The following is a 20,704-nucleotide window of genomic DNA, read 5'->3' as shown; positions in this document are numbered from 1 at the left end:
TATGAGGGAGCGATGGGGATGGAAATTTGAGGTTTTTTCACAATCCACTGAGAAATGGCTGTGGTGCCCAAACCCATAGTGCCTAACAGCATTTACTACTGACTGTAGCTTCATGCAACCAGAACATGAAATTTTGCTCTCTGATAAAGAATGAGACAATTGTAGGTAAGTAAGGGGATGGAATGAAAGTAAGGACTCTACATATCTTTAAATATTTATAACAAACAGATACATGAACTTTCCTCCATGGTGAACAGAGTATGAAAGGTGTTGAATAGAAATTTTCCTAGCTAACGTGAAGGAACATTTTTAAAATTCTATCAAGGACACGGCGGCGAGGATTAGGCTTTCTCTTCCATGTGTTTTGCCCAGCAGCCTTATGAAAACAACATATTTCATTCGACTACAAATCCCAAGAGTCTTTGTGATGGATCAAAAACACAACCATAGAGTCAGTCCTTTATATCCAACATCAAGGAAAAGCACATCCCCTTTCTTTGAGCGAGGCATCATGACCTCAGTTTTACTCTCAGAGTTCTTGTTTCTGGTCTGATCCTACAGAAAAACACAAGACATCCTGGGTAAGAAACCAAAACCACAACTATGTGTCAAACCAAGTACCACCTGATATTTCTGTTAGAAAGTCAGAGATTCATAATCAATGAAATGTCAAGCATTAAAGACATTTTAAACTACAGTAATGTTTTAAGCAAACATAATGTAAGAACTCATTAAGAAGGTTCGGATCATGTTCATAACTGAAGATTCTTATCCAACCAAAGACCTCTGAGACTACAGGGAGGGTAGTAGATTGTATCCAGTTGGGCATGATAATCCTCGCCTCAGTGTTCTTAATAGAATTGAAACTGGTTATCAACCAGTGAAGTCATGCTATAAATGCTGAAATAAAAGATCTTGAAGGTTGACTCTGAAGACCAATCGACTGCTCTGAGGATATCCTCCAGGTGGCCCCCTAGCGTAAACGCCTTGGAGGCCATAGCACCCCTAATAGAGAGTGCCCCAAAGGTGGTCTTATCAATCCCTGCCTCCTGCAAGACCCATCTCACCCAGCGGGTTGTTGTAAAAACTGGCTTCAAAGGTTTCTTGAGAGAAATAAGTAGCTGCGCCACTCCCGGTGGCCTATATTATTTGGTCATGGTTTCATAGACCCTCAGGCAGCAGACTACACACAACTTTGGATGACTGGGAAAAGCAGGGTAACGAACCACCCTAATATTGGATTTTGGATTTCGTGAAATAGTAAATGACACCTTCTGCAGTAAACATGCGTGCTATAATGTCGAAAGCACGAATATCAGACACTCTTTTTCAATATATGAGGCATAACAACATTGTTAGCTTACCTGTAAGTTCTTTCAGCGACAAGTATTGACTATCCTGCCACGAAAGTAGCATTCTAAGTACAATAGTAAGATCACACAGAGAGGAATATTTTGGTTCCGGTGGGAAGGATAACTGAATACCCCTCAGAAGACGACAGACTAGAGGATGCTCTCCTACTGGAATATCATGAAATGGCACATGACCTTCCGTAATTGCCCATGTCATCCAACTCCAATAGAAAATTGACATCATGAACTACATCTGCCCCCATGGGATCAAGATCCCTTCGCATACACCAGCATGACCATCACCTCTATGCCAAACCATATATCTTGATGGTCGCATCTGCCCAAGCTCTTCTGATGAGCAAGAAGGGTGTGTCAAAAGGCCCAGTACTCCCCAAGTCACCTGTAATCCTCCCAACTTATCAGCTGAAGATTTCCATCCTGAACCAGCTGGTTCAAGTTGCCATGAGGGTCAGTCAGAAGTTTAGGAGTCAAGGGTAGTGGCTTGGAAAATCCATAGCAAGTTCCAAAAGAACTAGATACCATACTTGCGACCTCCAGAGCAGTGTCACCAAGATCAGCTCCACCTTCTCCAGAGGATCTGGACGCCATCTGAAAAAAATGGGTAAGTTGGTGGTGGAGCCTCAAGGTAAAAAGATAACCCTGGCAAGGACCCCACCAATTTATGATTCTATGGAATAGAGAAGGATCAAGCTTACATGCACTATAATCTTGCAGATGCGTGGAGTGCCAATCCGCACCCTGGTTGAGTCTCCCCAGTAGGTACGCCACCGTCACCGACAACATTTTCTCCAGACTATAATTCCAGTAGTGCCTGGCTAAATCCGCCAGTCCCTTGGACTTGGTGACCCTCATCTTCAGCAGTATGGCACAAGAAACCTTGTTGGCCCCTAGACTTCTCACCACAAAGGAGCCTGCGAGGAGTTCCAGGCAATTGATGTGCAGATCTTTTTCACACTCTGACCACCCTCCTCCTGTGGTAATATCTCCACAGCGTGCACCCCACCCCTGAGGACTGGCATCGATGACCAAGCCCGGGGCTGACACAATGATGGCTCTGCCATTAATGGCCTGCATCTGATCGATTCACCACTGAAGTTCTGTCCGGGCCTCCGGTGACAGAGTGACCTCCTGCACGTATGACAGACCTCTCTGGAGATGCTGCGCGTTCAAGCATTACAGGGCCTCCTACTGCAATGGCCCCGGGAAGATCTCTTGGATCAACAAGACATGAGGCCTACAATCCTGGCCAAAGGACAAAGGCAAATGTTCGCCATGTCCAATGTTCTGTGTAATTCCCAGCGAATCAGCAGTATCTCCTTCTGGGGTAGGTGGAGGAACTGTCCCACTGTGTCAACTTTGAATCCCAAGAAAATCATTTGTTGAGCCAGAATAAATTAATATTTTTGAGGGTTCACTATGAACCCTAAGCCTTGCAGAAGATTTTGGGTCAAATGAAGTTGTGAGACTAAAGTGGATTTTTCCTGGTGCATTAGGAGAATGTCGTCCAGGTATACTATTAGACTAACTCCCCGTGCACAAAATCATTCCATGGCCGGTCACAGCATCTTGGTTAAGCACCAGGGTGCGGACGATAGGCTGTATGGTAGGCATGTGAATTTGAAAGTTTGGTTGTCCCACTCAAACTGAAGGAAACGCCTGTAGGAAGGAATAATGGGAATGGCGAGGCAGGTGTCCTTTAGGTTGAGCCGTACCAGCCAAACATTGAGCAACAGAATATCCCCTAGAAGGTGAATACCCTTCATCTTGAAGTTGCGATGCACCAGCCATCGATTGAAATCTTTCAGATTTACGACCCGTTGGAAACCCTTGTCCTTCTTATCTACTAGGAAAATATTGCTCAAGAGACCTGAGGGATGAAGGCTCGTATGGGTAATCACCCCTTTTGTTAGGAGCGTTGACACCTCTTGGTTTGCCACTCACGTCCTTTATTCTGAAAAAATCAAAGGACGGGGCAAGAGTGCTGTTGGGATGTCCCATAAAACTCTATGTGAATGCCTTTCACAGTGTAAAGCACCCACACTTCCCTTGTTATAGATACCCAAATCCGACTGAAGTAGCCATCCCCCAACCCTAGTAGGGAAAAATGGATATCGCTTACAATTGGTTCACCTGGTGCATTGCTGGCTCCTCTGAAGTATTCTTTACTGCCACATCCTCTGCCATGACCTCTTGATGTGTTGTGGGGGTTGGAAAAGCAGGCATGGCCTGAGGAGCCCCACCTACCTTTTCCAGCCTCTCCAAAAATGTTTGGTTTTAAAGGATTGCTGGGCTTTGTCCAGTGAAAAATAGGTGTTCATTTGGCGTGGGATATCCTTTTGAAAGGCCCTAGTTGGTTTAACACTGATTGTTCTGTAGCTAACAGAGCTCTTCGAAGATCACTCATCAAAAAACCTAGAGATAGAACCCTCATTAAAACACTTAGACAACACTATAAAGTAGCTACCTTGATTAGAAAGGAGGAAATAGTCAGGGAACGCTGGGACAATCTTGCCTGCGCAGTTACATTAAAAAATAGAAAAGATTTCTGGTTGGCCATTAAAGATATGAGGTCTTTAGGACATCCTAGGGTCTCGATTAATTTGTTCGAAGTAGAGGAGACTATCAAACAGAGTCTGGACTGCAGAGCCCCAGGCCCTGACAGTTTGCCCATTGACCTTATTAAAAATCAACCAGATTTTTAGGCGCCCTTATTGTTGAACGTTTTTATTAATTTAACAGTTTCCACTATACCTAACAGCTGATCCAGCAGTATTATAATGCTGAATTTTAAAAAGGGAGAACGTTCTAACCCAAGCTGTTATAGGCCGATCTCCCTGATCATCAACTCACTGAAAATCTTGGGGAGGGTCCTGTACAATAAGATTGGGGTGTGGGTCGAGGAAGACCAGATTTTACATTCCTGTCAGTTGGGGTTCAGAAGTAATATTGGCACTGTTGAGCAGTGCCTCATCCTCAACTTGATTATTGGTAAATACACCGTAGCCAAGAAATCACCTATATACTTTGCTTTCATGGATCTTACCTCGGCCTTTGACTTTGTCAACAGGTCACGGCTTTGAACTATCCTTTTAAGCCACGTCCTGGACAAGTCCCTTGTACATTTATTAGCTTATTTACATAAAGACATGCATGCCCGGGTGCGTATCGGTAGGGGTGGTGAGGTATCGAAAGATATTGAGGTATGTAGAGGGGTCCGGCAGGGCTGTGCCCTGGCCCCTCTTCTTTTTATCCTTTATATTGATGATCTAAACAAGTCATTGGTAACAGTCGCCCATGACGTCCCTAGCATTAATGGCAACAAACTTCTCGCCCTACTGTATGCTGATGATGCAGTGCTAATGGGCCGCACCCCAAACGCTCTCCGCATCTCCATGCAGGGCTTTGTTTACTTTCATGGCTATCCTGGACCTATGAACTAATTAAAAAAAAATCCTTTCTAATGGCATGTGGCTCGAAGAGGTATTTAATCACGTCAATTGTTTTAGACTCAGACCGTTTACAAAGCACTCACACTTTCCCCTATTTAGGGTCGGTATTTTCTTCTAATGGACTGTGGGCTGATCATGTGGCGTACAGTAGGAGAAAGTTTTCTAATTCTACTAATAATACTTGGTTTGTCCCAACCTAGGAACTCAGAGGTCATTTCTGCCATTGTTAAAATCTTTAAACTCCAATGGATTCTAACTGCCACCTATGGTGCAGAAGTTTGGGGCTTTACACAATGTGGTATCATCCAGGGGGAGGAGAATAGATTTTGCAGTAAAATCCTGGGTGCTCCTATCTCCTCTTCACAGTACGCCTGCCACAGTGAACTTAATTTGACATACATTGAAGATTATATCAGGGCTCATCCCACACTTTTCTGGCTCACAATCTGGAAGAATCCCGTGGCATAACTCACCAGGGAGATTATATCAGATTGCTTAAAATGTGATAGGGGCATGAAAATACCTTGGCTAGCTGCTAACTAGCGTGAATCATGAATATTTTTTTTAAAATCCTTCTGACTTTGGCATTACAAGTAAGAAAACCCTTCAGAAGGCTTTATATGCACAATACAGAAAAGCTAGATACGACAAAGAGATTTAGAAAACCTCTGTTGCTAGATATATGCATATTGAGAACTTTTCCCACATCCCATTTAGCTATATTCTAAAACCCATTGGTCATTGGGAAAGGGGTTTGATTTTGTCGGCTGAGGATTGACACAAGGAAATGTTGCTTTGCTTTCCTGTGGGGTACAATTCTATCCTTGATTATTTGCCATGCCCCCGCAATAGCCAACATAGACAGTCTATGCTGCATTTTTTATTCTTCTGTAGTTACTATTTAAAATACATCAAAAGGTTTTTGATACCATACTTTAAGGCTACACCTGTGATTGATTATAAGGCAGCTTATGGGAAGGTTTTTGCCTTGGAAGATGAAGAGCTAACCTTTCGGGTCGGATCCTTTTTGAAAGTTGCAGAGCGCACTCTGAATTTGAATTTGAATGGGGATTTGTAAAGTGCGTAGCTACCCTAGGGCTTCCCAGCACTCGTAACTCAATGTGCACTACTTTAAGCCTATTTACTTTTACTTTTGCTTTTTTATTGTATTTTAACTTTGATGAACAAACTTTTGATGAATTTCTGTCTTGCATCTGTACCTTTTTAATGTGCATTGTATTATTGGAGGACCTGTTCTAACTGAAAACTCTTTTTTTTTTTAAAGCTGTTTTTTATTTATTTGTCTTCTCTCTGTTATTGGATCATTCTTATTGCAATATGTCTTTATTTGACTGTATCTTAATGGATATATTCTTGTAGCCGAATAAAGATTTTGAATCTGAATCTGAATCCTTTTTGAAGGGTTCTTCTAAGAGAGCTCCATTGGCTACAGGGCCGGCTTCTGTGGTGGCTGACTCACCCAATCTTAATTAACAAGGAGCATCTGCGCTCTGTTGATAAAGCACAGGTTGGCATTGGCTAAAAAAAACATAGGGCCTGTTGAGCCCAACCTGACAAACTTGTGTGGGTCGATCACCTGACCCGACGTCTTGGCATATTCAGGATCTTGGTCAGAGGTCCCAAAACATCCAAGACCTTGTCCTGGCAGTATTGTGAGGAGCAGTCCAGGCTCGTCTTAGGGTCTTTAATACATTTTGTAATAAAAGTTGCCACCCTAGCGCTGATGTCTGGGGTATGAGCTACTTTGTTAGCTAAGGAAGTTCTGGGGTACTCAGCTTTCAGTTCAGTTCAGTTTCAAAATGCTTTATTCGGTATATATACATAACCATATAGCAGACATAAAGCATAAAACGTAAGAACGCGCACTGTAAATATAATACAATTTTTGTGCTTAAAACCTTGCAATATCCATACAAAATGCGTAGTCCACACTGAGGACAATTTTCAATAAAAGTCTGATGTACAGTAATTCAAAAAGGCAGTGCAATAAATATCTCCAAAAGCTTCAGTACTTTATAAATGCAAACACAACTAATAAAGTGCAGTATCCTTTACAACGCATGTGCAAACTCGAAAAAGTAAAGTGACGCGTGCTAGTATCCAGAAATCACATAGATACAGTGTTCCTGACAGTGGCGCTTCTGCCCTTGCAAGGGCTAAAATAGAGGCTAAGCTCTCCTCCTAAAAGTTACATATATTAATTCCTAAATACTTAATATTCAAATAATAATTGATTTCCTGGCAGTCATACATCTTAAAATGTATGTAGCTACATAAAAACATATATCAGAACTTCCCAAAGTAAACATTATCTGCATCGCAGCCTCCTGGGCCATAGATTTTCTAATACGACTGGCTATATATTTTGCCACATTGGATGCAGGAACCCAGTATGCAGATTGGGATGGTAATTATCTTCTGGGTTCAGGAACGCCAACATCCCTTGTGAAGTTCTTATCACCCTTCTCCTCCAGCCTGGGTTTCTTGGCGCCACCCTCTGCCCGCCAGTGTCTGCTCAGACCTGGTTCATCATACGAGACCCATCAGGGTTATTTGACTCTTCTCCGATATTGTGATCTGTTCCTTGAGAGGAGCAGGAATCGTCTTCAGGAACATAACCAGGCTGGGACTCATCCTGAAGGTCCTGAGTGTCCGGGCGCCTCCTTAGGTAGGTCTGGCAGAGCCTTTAAAAGGCATCCAAAGAAGTTGCCGCCTGGGCAACACTGACATTAAGCTCAGCCTTGCCTTTACCCTTAGGGACCGTCCTGTTATCTGTAGGAGGCTCATGCCAACGTTCTTCCCCTGCCCGGGGGTAAGCGAGTGCATCTTGCCGTCAACTAAATAATTGTTTAACTCGGGTTGTAAGGCTGAGGATACTGCCCACTCCAGAGATGCCCCAATGTCATCTGCTAGCTCCATGTGGATAGGGAGAAGCTCTTGCTCCTCCTCAGCAGACTCCCAGAATTCATCAAACCTGCCTGCCATGGTGATCAGGTGAGACTTAGAGGTACAAGGCAGGAATATACAGAAAAACTCAATACCAATACTCTCTAACTGTCCCGGTAGGCTTTGATGTACCAATGCTTGATGCACTGCAATTGGAGAAGGGTTAACATGGCCCTCTGGATACCACAGTCCTGAGGGAAAAGCTCCACAGGAGAAACCACTTAGCAGAAGCCTAAAATAGATTGCTGATAAAACGTCTGAAACAGACACTGTAAGTCCGGACTGTAAGCGCGTTAATTGAAGGGGAATCGCGTCACAGCCCGGAAGACGCCGAGGAAGGAATGCGCGGAATGCCCAAAGGGAGAGGAACCTCTCTGTCAAAACAATCCCTCTCCACACCCTCTACCGGAGCCGGCTAGTTACCCCGCATCTCATTGCTATGAGACGTTGCTCTGAAATGCCCGATACAAGCAGAGGCTTCAGGAGGTCGCGTGAATCCGCGCCCCTCATTTCACTGGTCGCGCATCTCGCAGCGAGACCGTATCAAACACACAAACGGCTTCGTTCTGCACCATGCGTCTAGCGTTGGGAGCTGCCCTGGGGCCCTAGGGATTAATGCACACCCCACCTTGGCGGGAACGTCCTATCGGGGAAGAAGAAAACCCATACACAGCAAAGTATAAGTAACATTTTTAATTAAGGAAGGTAAAAAAACAATCCCAGGTGCAGCCCTGCCAAGTACCACACATCAGGTGTTAGAATAAGACATTTCAGTGTGGTGGTCTGCATCGCCGCCCTGAAATGCAAAGTCACACATATTTAGTGCCTCTCCGGCTGTCAAGCGGCCAGAGCGCTGGCTGCTAATACACCATTTTTGACTGAAAGCTCAGAAAGGCTGCAGCGCGATGTGCACTGTTTCCCGGAGGCTTAGGGGCTGCCTGAGCTCTAGCGCAGCTGCTACTGCTACAAAGTAACAGATGAACTCAATTCACTGCACAGATGCAGCATTACTCATACATTTCACTGAGGTCAGGTGGAGTCAGTGAATGCCCAGTGGCTACTAGGGATAGACAGACACTGACAGTCAGCCAGTGAGGTCAGTCGTTAGTCTCATACCCACAGTAATAGGCCAGTCGGTCCTGCCGTTGCCGCCCGTGGCGCCAGTTGATGAAAGTTTGGCTGCTCAACTGGCAGCAATCACGTAGGCTAGTGTACAGCTCTCCGCGACCGGTAAGAATCATGATCCAGCGACGCCAACATTGAATTCGACCCCACCAGCAGCTGACTGAACCATGAACAGCTGTCCAATCTGGCTCTTGCCGGCCTCGATGCAGGAAATGCCCAGCTGAGCCCCTGAGGTATGATTTCAAAATTTGTCAGTGTTAATGTGCTTGCACGCACATTCCATGTTGTAGTGTAGTTCCTATATCCATAATAGGTTCTGCGCATTGGAATAACATACGCTATAGATTTGACATAGGACTGAGGTCAGTATGTCTCTTTTGAGTATATTAAACTTAATTGTGTGTGTGCCAGCTAACTCAGAGGTCACTAGAAACTTTCTCGAATAAATAAGAAAGGAATAGTCTCTGACAACAGCATAAACATGACAACTTTGTTTCCCCTAGAATCAGAACAATATCTTCAGAGTCGTGGAAACAATAGATAACTATTTCACTTAGTCAGTCGTGCATGCTTCGTTTCTACAGAGTTGCACAGAAATAGAGAGATGGGCGTTTCAATAAAAGGTTTATTGAACAGTCTTTTTTCTCATGCAAGAGATATGAACTGCTACAATCGTTAGACAGAATGTGAAATAGAAAATTCAGTAATATAAAATAATATTGTAATAGCATGGTTTTGTGGCTATCACATATTCATTAAAATACATACATAAAAAACATAGGCTAAAATACTCAACTGGTGCTTCTAAATAATCCTACCCCAGTGTACCTAACCTAAGTCTAGTACTAGGGAAGAAGCAGATGTTGCTTTAGCATAAGTTTAGTTTTGCAAAGAATCTGCCAAAGGTTTCTCTAGGTTCTAACCAGCTCCAGACCTTAGAATGAGAGAGGTTGGTATCTCATTCTCTGGACTTGATTTCCCAACACCCCGCAAGGGGAGTCAGAAACACTGGAGCTGGATTCTTGGCAGGAGGATGACAGCGTCTGGTCAGTGCGTCAGCTGGGGAGTTGGCTTCCTTCAGTACTTGCTGTGGCGAGCTGCAATGTGCAAGTAGGTAGTCGAACTGCAATGAACACCACCGAACAATACCGTGCTTTGCCATAGCAAGTGAAGGTATATTTATACCTTGAAGGTGTTTAGGAATGCCAGTATTGACGTAAGAGTTGGGCATATGAACGTCATGAATGAACCTCTAGGTAATAGATGTTCAAGCAGAGTTTCTTGGAGAAATCAATATTCAAGCAAGGGGATGTCCCTAACGGCTTAAGAGTCTGATTTTCCAAGAAAGCGTTGTGACGTTGATAAACGGATGGAAGTAGCCATGCCTGTATTTGGGTAGCATGGGCTATGCCTAAATAGGAACTGGATTTCTATGCCTATATAAGGGCAATGTGAATTGTACCTATATAGGGGCATGAATCGGGAATATTCATACGAAATCTAAATCGACACACAACAGTGTGGCATGGTTAATTGGATTGTACTTTAATTATAGGCATGCTTCACAGCTGATCTATAGGCATACATTGCACTCCTGCTTGTTTGCAGAGGGTGCAGCAAATTATGGGCGCAGATTACCGTTTCCTGTGGCCATGTTGCAGTGCTTGCTTTTTATTTGACATATTATTTTTTGGGGACATGGCACTTTGGAGCCCTCTCGGTGAAGATGCAGCGAGAACTGCTGTGATTCTCACATGCAGGGCTCAGCTGTAGACCGGAAGCGCGCCTACCCTTTGTTCGCAGACTCAGGTGGCTCACTTCACATCTGCAGGCTGGCTCCCAACAATGTCTCCTCAAAGGGGCAGTGCGAAGGATGGATAAGGCCAAGCAGAGGCTCGTAGCTGCTTATCCCTCCCAGCTGGGACACATCTGTCCTTCATTGCCCTGTTTACAGAGGGTCAGTTGTTGGCCTTTTCAGGGCACTTTTAGGGCAGTCTGGGCTGCAAACAAACCCAGGCGATGGATGCCATTGCTCACCCACCTTTCTGCGGACAGGATGCAAACTTCCACCTAATGGCCACTTTCTCCTCACCCTGCATTTATTTATTTATTTATATGCTTACTAGCAGCCCGTCCCGACCTTGTCCGGGAGCATTCAGGCTTCCCCTACCCCCGCCTGCCCTGACATTGGAAAGCAGACCGTGCCCCCGCCCGCCCCCGCCTGCCCCGACCCCTGCCTGCCCCGACATTGCCTTTCCTCAGCCGATCTGTTTTCCTGCCTGGCCCAACCCCCGCCTGGCCTGAGTCAATGGAGGTCGGACAGTACTACCTGCAAAATGTTCCACCCGTCACCTTGTTAGTCCCTGTCCCCCGCCTGCCCCGACCCCCGCCTGCCCCGACATTGCCTTTCCTCAGCCGATCTGTGTTGTTGTAACTCCCCGTCCCCCGCCTGGCCCAACACCCGTCTGCCCCGACATTGTCCCTGGACCCTTACCTCAGACGCCGCTCCTTAGTTCACCACTCCTCGTCGCTCTGCTCCTCACCGCCTGTGTTGTTGTAACTCCCTGTCCCCCGCCTGGCCCGACACCCGCCTGCCCCGACATTGTCCCCGGAGCCTTACCTCAGCCGCCGCTCCTCAGTTCACCGCTCCTCGCCGCTCTGCTCCTCACCGCCTGTCCGCCGCCGCTCCTCTCCCGCGCCATGTCCGTCTCTCCGCTGCTTGCACTGCCGCTGGCCTTTCCGCTGCTCCTCAGGTCACCGCTCCTCCCCCGCGCCATGTCCGCCGCTCCTCGGACGCCGCTCCTCCCAGTGCTCCAGACGTGAGCACGCACGTCGTGGCCGGCGCTACTTTGGAGGGACTACTTTTTTTTTTAATATAAATGTTGTAAATAACGTTTATTTTTTTTAATTTATATAGCCTATGTCCTTCTGCTTGCCCTGACGTTTTCAAACATGTATTGGGTGTTTGGATTGGTGGTGTACTTTTCGAGTTTACCTGGCTCAAAGGACACAGTTCTCTCTTTATAATAGTAGTATAGATATAGCGCAGGATTCGACCCCCGGAGGGGTATCTCCGCTCTTGGTTCGCCACAGATGTCAAAGTCTGAATATTTAGGAAGTGCCAAAAGACTGTGCTGTCAGGAACAGGTGCGTCTTCAATGTTTTGCTGAAGGAAAGGAGGTTAGAGTTTTGTCTTATACCAAAAGGGAGTTTATTCCAGAGGGTAGGCCCTATGTATGAAAGTGCTCGGCCACCTTGTCTAGCCTTCCTGATTGGGGGAATTTTTAGCAGTAGTTGCCTGCTAGAGCACCGAAGGAGTTCAGGTTTATGAGTCTTACATTTTTGGGTAAAATATTGGGGGCCTGAACCAAAAAGACTTTTATGTATGACGCAGCAAATCTTGAACTTGATACGCTGATGAATGGGCAACCAATGACGTTCTAACAAAAGGGGCCGGGATGGTGTTCTCGATGGAACATTGAGGACCAATCTTGCTGCGGTATTTTGAGCCACTTGCAGTCGGTTAAGTACTTATTCATTAGCAGAGATGAAAAGACCGTCGCAATAATCCAACCGACTTATTACAAGGGCCTGGACAAGGGTCTTTCTGTAGACTTCTGATAGAAATGGAAATACTCGTCTCAGAAGTCCAATTGTCCGAAAGCATGATCCAGTCACCAAGTTCGCATGTTCTTTTAGAACTAGTCCCTGATCCTAACGCACTCCCAGATTCTTCACCGATTGCTTAGGGCATAGGACGGGTCCTAAATCCAGTGGCCACCAGTCTGGCGACCATAGGAGGTTGGCTTTTCCAAAAAGCATGACCTCAGTCTTGCCCACGTTGCACTGTAGGCAGTTGGAGGCCATCTAATTGGACACCGCTCTCATGCCCTCGGCAAAAGAGTTTTTAATTGCAGGAGTGAGAGTCTGGAAGGGGAACAAAAGCTGGGTGTCGTCAGCGTACGACACTGGAATACATCCATGTGCTCTTACAATGTCAGCAAGAGGGGCCACATACACATTAAATAATGTGGGGCTTAGGCATGAGCCCTGTGGGACCCCCTTAGTGAGCTCCCTAGATGTGGAACAATAGGAGCCCAAGCTGACACTTTGTGAGCGGCCAGAGAGAAAACTCTCCAACCAGGACAGCGCCACACCTCCAATCCCCACCCTCTGCAAACGACCGAGAAGAATCTCATCTGACACAGTATCGAAGGCCGCAGATAGGTCTAACAGCACCAGAATCATAGAGCCTCCTCTGTCCTCTGCCATCTTGATGTTATCTGTCACAGAGAGGAGCGCTGATTCGGTGCTGTAGTTGGGTCTGAACCCAGATTGAGAATAGTCCAGACCCCCTGATGCCTCGATAAAGTTGGACAAATGAGTGTTCACATGTTTCTCGGTCAGTTTGCTCAAGTATGACAATAGGGAGATGGGGCGGAGGTTGGACAGATCTGTCCATGGCATGGCCGTGTTTTTACGAATAGGATTTACTACCGCTCTTTTCCAGTCTTGGGGTATTTGTCCCTCTTTAAAAGAAAGATTCATAATTGTTTGGATCATAGGACAAAGTAGGTTGCTTAATAAAGCAGTCGTTTTAGCTGGGAGAAGATCCAGAGGGGAGCCTGTTTTAATGTGGCTTATCAGGGACTGAATGCCACTATGGCTGGCTTCAGGAAAGGCAATCAGTGTACCTTTATGTGTATTAAGATGTGCCGAGGTACAAATGGCACTATCCTTTGAATTGTTGGCGTAAGGTCCTATATAGCTCTCTGGAGGAGTTGCCTGCTTCTGCTAGCTGTGAGGCAAGACAGTTCTTCCTAGCTAGCCTGATGTTTTTATGATAAGAAGACAGGGCCTCTGAATGGTTCTTCCGACTTTCTTCAGTATGGGTTTTCCTCCATATTTTCTCCAATTTCCTACAACTCTGTTTTTCTAGTCTGAGATGCTCGGTGTACCATACCTCCTGCTTAGATGTAGGGTGTTGTTTCATTAGTTTCAGTGGGGCTAAAGAGTTAACCACTTCAAGAAGGGCTGTATTATATTTTGAAAGAGCTGACTCTACGTTATCTGTCACTAGAATGGACGGCTCACTCCATACCTTCTGAATCTCATCTAATGTGACCCTATGCCATTGTCTGCGCCATATAGGAGGAGTGGGGGGTTGTTTGGTGGGTTTGACTAAACCAGAGATGGAAAATTCGACCATACAGTGATCTGACCAGTTAACTCGGGTCGGGGAGCGACACCATATCATGGGGCAGTTTGAAAAGATTAAGTCTAGGGTGTGACCTCCTATGTGTGTAGAGCCACTATTCTGTATCGTAAGTCCTAAAATGGAAAGATCAGAGAGCAAAGACAGAGTCTCAGGATGATTAGGGATATCTACATGGAAATTGAAATCCCCTAGAAGGAGAAAGTTTTCTTTAGCTCTAAGGTGTTGTGCTAGTAACTCAATTAAAGACAGGGTAAATCCCGTACTTGACCCCGGAGGGCAATATACCAATGCTCATTTCCAGTGCTTTTTAGGACCTGAGTTAATTTTAAAAGTCATGACTTCCATCAAGGGGCAACTAATCTGTTCAATTATGGAAACTTTTAGCCCTTCTTTGTACACTTTGGCTATATCGCCACCAGTTTTAATCGGGCGGTCTAGCCTTAAGGTTTTGTATCCCACAGGAATTCCTAATGTTATAGCAGGAGTTGTGTGTGGTTTTAACCAGGTCTCTGTTAAAAAACAGATTTCAGGGTTGACTGTATTAATAAGGTCCCGGATCTCAAGATGGTGTTTTGGCATTGAACGAATGTTCAGGAGAAAGCTTTTCCAGCCCTTGGGCGCTGGTGTGCTCCTTACACTGTCTCCAATTGAAATAGCGGTATGGGAGGCCTGAAATCCACATTGAATGCATGAAAAAGGGCCTTCTAAACATGGCCAATGATCACGAGCATAGGCCACCGCCCCCTGAGGTTGCAAGTCAAGTAAAGCCTGGGATGTGTACCTGATTCGGATACCCTCCATACTTTCCATATTAGTTCAAACAGAGTTTATAGCTCCTAGCCCGTCCTGTCGCGGACGGGCATAGACGGGCTACTCTTTGGCTGCTCTTCAGCGTGTCTTCGGCTCCCCTGCGCGCTCGAGGGTGGGCAAGGACTAAATAGCCCCGGAAATGCAGCCACTAGAGCGCTAACCGCTCCAGTGCTGAGAGCTGCCCTGAAGATACCGTCCCCCCTCATGAGACGAGTCTAGGCAAAGGTCTACAGGCCTTATTCAAGGGCTCTCATCTGAAAAGCGTTGTACTTTAGGCAAAGGTTGGGTTTTCAAATGGCCAGGATACATTTCTTCCACAGAGGAATGTAGAAACCATTGCCATTTACTGTAGCTATCAACTGACATGACTCATATTCACAAAGCTGGTATTTTTCTTTCATGAGGCTTAGCTGTGAGTTACTGCTTTTTACTAGGTTAGTGCCCTTCCATTTCTGTTGCTTTACAGCCGTTTTAAGCTCTTCTTAGAGTTTCTCATTCCTCAAATGGGTGTAATGTCTCATATATAAATGTTTCCATCATCTTCATTGCTTGATTTTGCTCGTGAGAAAATGTAACTCATAGTTGTTGAATGTCACTCATAATTACACTGAAATTATGAAAATGTCACACATAAGCAATCTGAAACCTTGACCATCTATTCACGTGTAGACTACCAGATTATAAAACAACATATTAATTAGGCAAAGATATCCAATATGAAGGAAGAACAGTTATCTGGCTACTGAGCAGCTAAGAAAGAGGAAGTGCTTTCCCTTGATGTTGGATATATAGGACTGACTCTATGGTTGTATTGTTGATCTAAAGCAAAGACTCTTGGGATTTGTAGACTTTGAATGAAAATGTTTGTTTCCATAAGGCTGCTGAGCAAAATAAATGGAAGAGAAAGCATAATCTTGGCCCCTAGGTTCTGATATAGAATGTGGACTTTACACAACTCTTTACCTAGACCCTTTGTATATTTGTGCAGTAGCGCTGGAATGGAAATGTCCCCTCAATGATAAAGGGGCATTTACCCCTTCCCTGAGTGCCTGCCTGCATGTAAAACTGGTAACCTTACTTTTGTTTTGTACTAACTACACACTAATCCAGAGTGTGTCCAAGACTTATGCCTTTCCCTGGTAGTACGAGATCCAGAATTTTCTTTGTGACCTGGAGGGGGACATAATGCATGATGGCATAGTGGGCATAAGACCACTGTCAATGCCCAATAATATTAATACTGTAAATTTGATATAAATATTTAGAAATTCAAAACATGAAATTGACATACATAATTATACATAACATTACATTAAAAAATACAATTAAAAAATGTAAATACAAACATTTTATTCCCCTAAACTTCAAACAACCCCAAAAACAAAACAATTAAATTACAAACAGAAACAAACAATGCACATTAATTAAAAAGTCTCACTATAAAATGATTTATAATATAAAAAAGTAAATACAAAATAATTAGTAACTATCCAAAGTATTTAAAACTGTTTAATGATTGATAACATCAATTATGTAAATTACCAATTACCAAATAAAAAATTACCACATTTTTAAAATGATCTGTTAAATAAGTAAAATGTATTTACGTTATCAGTTTCCAAATTAACATATTAAAGCTTATATAAATAAATGTATAATCAATTAAAAATGAAACAAAACATCCCCACCCTATTCCCCTACAAACTCCACATTTCATTAAAAAACTGGCATAAATAAAGTAATATATATTTCCAAAATAAAAAATGCACTAAAAATAATTAAACAAACTTATCAATAAAATAACATTTTATAACACAACCATTACCCATAAACTTTATTTTAATTTTATTTTAAAGGTTTTATATAGCGCTGGCTAGACCGGAGGTATCAGAGCGTTTTACATGAGCATCAGATCATAGTTACAGGTTACATTGTAACAAAGGTTACACAGTTATTAGAGCATGGCAACATAGTTACTTGTAAGGTCGAGATAAACAATAAGCACAAATACGAAGGGTAAAAGCAGACAGGGGGAATGATTCAGAGGAGGGGGAAGGAGCTGGGGAAGTAGACCGGTAATGAAGGCGGGAAAGAGGAGGGGAGGGTGAAGGACACCGCATGGAAAGAGGAGGGGAAGGGCGACGGGGACACAAACCGGTAGACGAGTCAAAGCAACGTCCGAAGTCCAGTAAGCAGTGATCCCAGGGGAAGGGGTATCACTTCCCTATCTCAGTTGCGTGAGGCTCCCTTTACGCAGTGGACTCTCTGAGGGGTCTCTGAGACTCCAAGGCCTACATACTGGATCCTACCCCAAAAAGGGGAGAGGGAGTGTTTTGGCAAGGGGTGCCGTACCATACCTCAGCTGTGAGTGGCTCCTTTAGCGCAGTGGACTCTCTCAGTGGGTTCGCTAAGACTCCAGAGTATAAATATTGGATCTTTCCCCAAAAAGGGGAGAAGGAGTGCTTAGTCAAAGGGCACAAAGGACAGGGGGCTAGGCAGACTAGCAAGCAAGATGGGAGATTCAGGGGAGAGGGATAGGAGCTAGGGAGGTAGACAAAGAGAGAAAGAGTACTAAATGGGAACAAATATAATTAATGAGTTATTATATAGCACTGGCTAGACCCGGAGGAATCAAAGCGCCTTACATGAGGAATAATAATGTTACAATAATGTTACATCAGAAAAGCATTTAAAGAACATGGGGGACAAGGTGAATGGAGCAAGGAAGGGTAAGGGGATAGGGTAAAGGGGTAGGAGGAAGATAGGACGTAGAGGCGAGGGGAAATCTGGCCAAGGTCCAGCTGGGTAGGTGACAGCAAGGGGGGGAAGCCACAACCCATCTCCTCTTTAGCTATATGGTAGCTCCACCGGGCATCAGCCAAATCGCCAGGTCTCCACAGTCTGGGGTAAGTTCCGCAGGTTCCAAGTCCTGAGGTGTAGGCAGGTTAGGGGATAGGTTCAAGGTCTGGTCACTGTCCAATTGTTGTCCCAGGGAAGTAAAACGACATGTAGGGGGCCACTATTGAAGCCATCTTGGGGTCAGGCAGGGGACTGTACTGCACACTGGTACACTGGTGGCCATTCTAAGGTCAGGCATCTGGCAGTTAAAGTCAATATCCAGGACACCAGAGAATAACAAATCCAGCGTGCACACACAATCACACGCACTGACATGCACAAGCACACACAAATGTGAGCAAACACTCTCATATGCGCACTGACGCGCACACCCAAGCACATAGACAGAAAACATCCAAGAACACAAGCACACATAAAATCCCATGCTCTAATACAAAAACACCCAAATACATGCACACGCAAACATCGTCACATGCACAGACATGAACAAGCAAATGCGTTCATACCATCATATACGCAAACACGCACACACACAAACACACATACAGAAACACAGGCACACATACAATCACATGCTCCAGAACAAAAATACCCAAGGGCGTCCACACAAATACATTAAAAAACTATAATATATATAACTATATTTAACTCACACATAAAAGACTTAAACATATATATTTTTGCATTCTATATTATGTCCCTCAATATTTGTGTCTCACAATATTTTTGAAAATATTTTTTGTCAGAATACCCTGATTGCATCTCAGAGATCCACTCTTGTTCAACCAAGGACCCCATATTTTGAGAGTAGCTGAGCATTCTTCTGTCATTGCAATTTAGGTCCCAGGCACTGGCTGCAGATCACAACCACACTATTAGTAAATCAGGGGGCCAAACAGCAAAACTGCACAGTCCAAACTTGAATGTTGTTTATGGAATGTAGTGACAGTCATGTTTGAGGAGTGGTCATTGCCCTCAACAAAGTTTGAAAGAGACCACATCTTTTGTTTTACGCTACTTCCCGTGGAATGTTGCAGGATTAAGGATATGGCAGTTAAATGCAAGACTTCATAAAGTGAAATTAAGTATCTAGCTATGGTTGCCAGAGAACCCTCTGTGCACCCAAATAGTGGAATACATGAAAGCCTCTTACAGGGCAAACCATTCTCATATAGGAGTTCCCAGTTTGCCCTTTTTTCTAGCTAAATGGCTATTGTGGATGAGAAGGATATCCTCACAGCAGGGAAAATCAGGAGCTTTACTTCAACTCCATATGACTAAATGTATTTTCCTGTGTAGCTCTCACTAAACCTGGAAAGCTGAATTACCTGTAGGCGCTCCTGATGTTTTGGCTAATACGACAACCTGGTCAATGTTTTTCCTCACTTGTAACCGGTGACATTGAGTCCTCACACACTGCCACGTGACTGTGTTTGTTAATAGGTTATCTTACACTGGAGAAAATCAATTTACATTAAATAAATCTATCCAATTGTCTGTTCCTTTAATCTCAGAGCCTGAAGTAGTGTTTGTGAACCAGGATAAAGTCCAGAAGGAAGTGAAGGCTATCCTGGCGCAGAAAGCCACCATGAGCTGTGAAGTATCGCAAGCCAAGACTGAGGTTAAATGGTACAAGGATGGAAAACAAATCACCGCCAGCAAGAACATTAAGGTGGAGTCTGATGGCAAATCCCGAAGGCTGGTTGTGGAGCAGGTGGAGAAGAAAGACGCCGGGGATTACATCTGTGAAGCTGCTGGGCAGAAACTCAATTTCAAAGTTCAAGTTACAGGTCAGTCAAATATCTACCTGTAATATTTCATTGAGTCATTTGTTTCCCTACTCTAGGTCCATGTTCACAGAGCTATGGTTTGGGTTTCAGGATATATTTAACAATTCAAAAGAAATGCCTGAAAATAAGGTGCTTTAAAACATTCAGAACCTAATTGCCCTCAGCCAATATCTGTTCCTATTAAAGTATATTTATTTTATTAAATGTTATTGATATTACATAACCGTAATAACAAACATTCCAAGCTTGTCTGAAAAGAGATAGTAGTACACAGTACATCTTATTACATTGTTCATATTGATAGCCCAGCAGCATTTCGATTTATCCGGATTAGTTCAGCTAATCACATTGTACATTGTTTTTAATAAGTTAGGGTGATCACATAAGTACATAGTGAGTGTTTCCAAAAAATTAGTAGGTTTGGCAGCTGTTGGTAGCTCACCCGCATACAGTAAGAAATTGTCTTTGCAGTAGATGGAGTCCATTACCAAGCTTTTCACTATGGGGATTTTTTACTGTCCCAGTGCATTGCACCTCTTCGTTTTGCAAGGAACAATACAATAGCAGCAATTTTTTTCTTAGCAGATTTTAAAGGTATTAAGTGGCCTAGTAAGCATAGTTGTGGTGTGCAATCAGTTTTTTTGTTTTAACATTTCCCCCAGTAAACGTATTACCTGTTCCCAAAACAATCTCACTTTGCTACAATACCATGCAAGGTGCACGAAATCAGCCTGGTCCAACCTACATCTTTGACATTTTGCATCGTCTCGTAAGCCATATTTGTGCAGTGTAAGTGGCGTGTGGTAGGCCTGGTGTAGGTATTTGTAGTGTATGATGCGTAATTTACTGTGGGGAGTGAGCAATTCAGTGTGTGCGCAGTAGGATTGCAATTCTTCTTCTGCCAGTGGTGTGTCTAGTGTCTTGTTCCATTTCTCTAGAGCTTTGTGCGTTCTGTTGCCTAACTCTGCTTGCAGAGATCTATAGAGTTTTGCCACTATATGATTGTTATCTGGAGTCATGATTAACAACTGCAATGTCTCAAGCGTGGGTGGCTCATTCGGGTTAGTGGGGTAAAGATGTGTTATTGCTTCGCGGAGTCTATGATAAGTAAAT

The 20,704-nt window shown here is 44.1% G+C and overlaps 1 protein-coding gene across 1 annotated transcript in view; it reads left to right on the top strand.

Annotated features, from left to right (window-relative positions):
- Window positions 1-20,704, top strand: part of OBSCN (obscurin, cytoskeletal calmodulin and titin-interacting RhoGEF) — a 1,012,031-nt gene that overhangs the window by 204,356 nt on the left and 786,971 nt on the right. The window contains exon 14 of the mRNA XM_086941076.1: window positions 19,316-19,591. Within this exon, the coding sequence (XP_086797202.1) occupies window positions 19,316-19,591 (276 nt within the window). The remainder of the gene's footprint in view (window positions 1-19,315; window positions 19,592-20,704) is intronic.

This window comes from Lissotriton vulgaris, chromosome 10, assembly GCF_964263255.1.
Source record: "Lissotriton vulgaris chromosome 10, aLisVul1.2, whole genome shotgun sequence".
Lineage (NCBI taxonomy): Eukaryota > Metazoa > Chordata > Amphibia > Caudata > Salamandridae > Lissotriton > Lissotriton vulgaris.
Note: the sequence above shows the minus strand (reverse complement) of the source record. Positions and strands in the feature narration are given on the sequence as shown.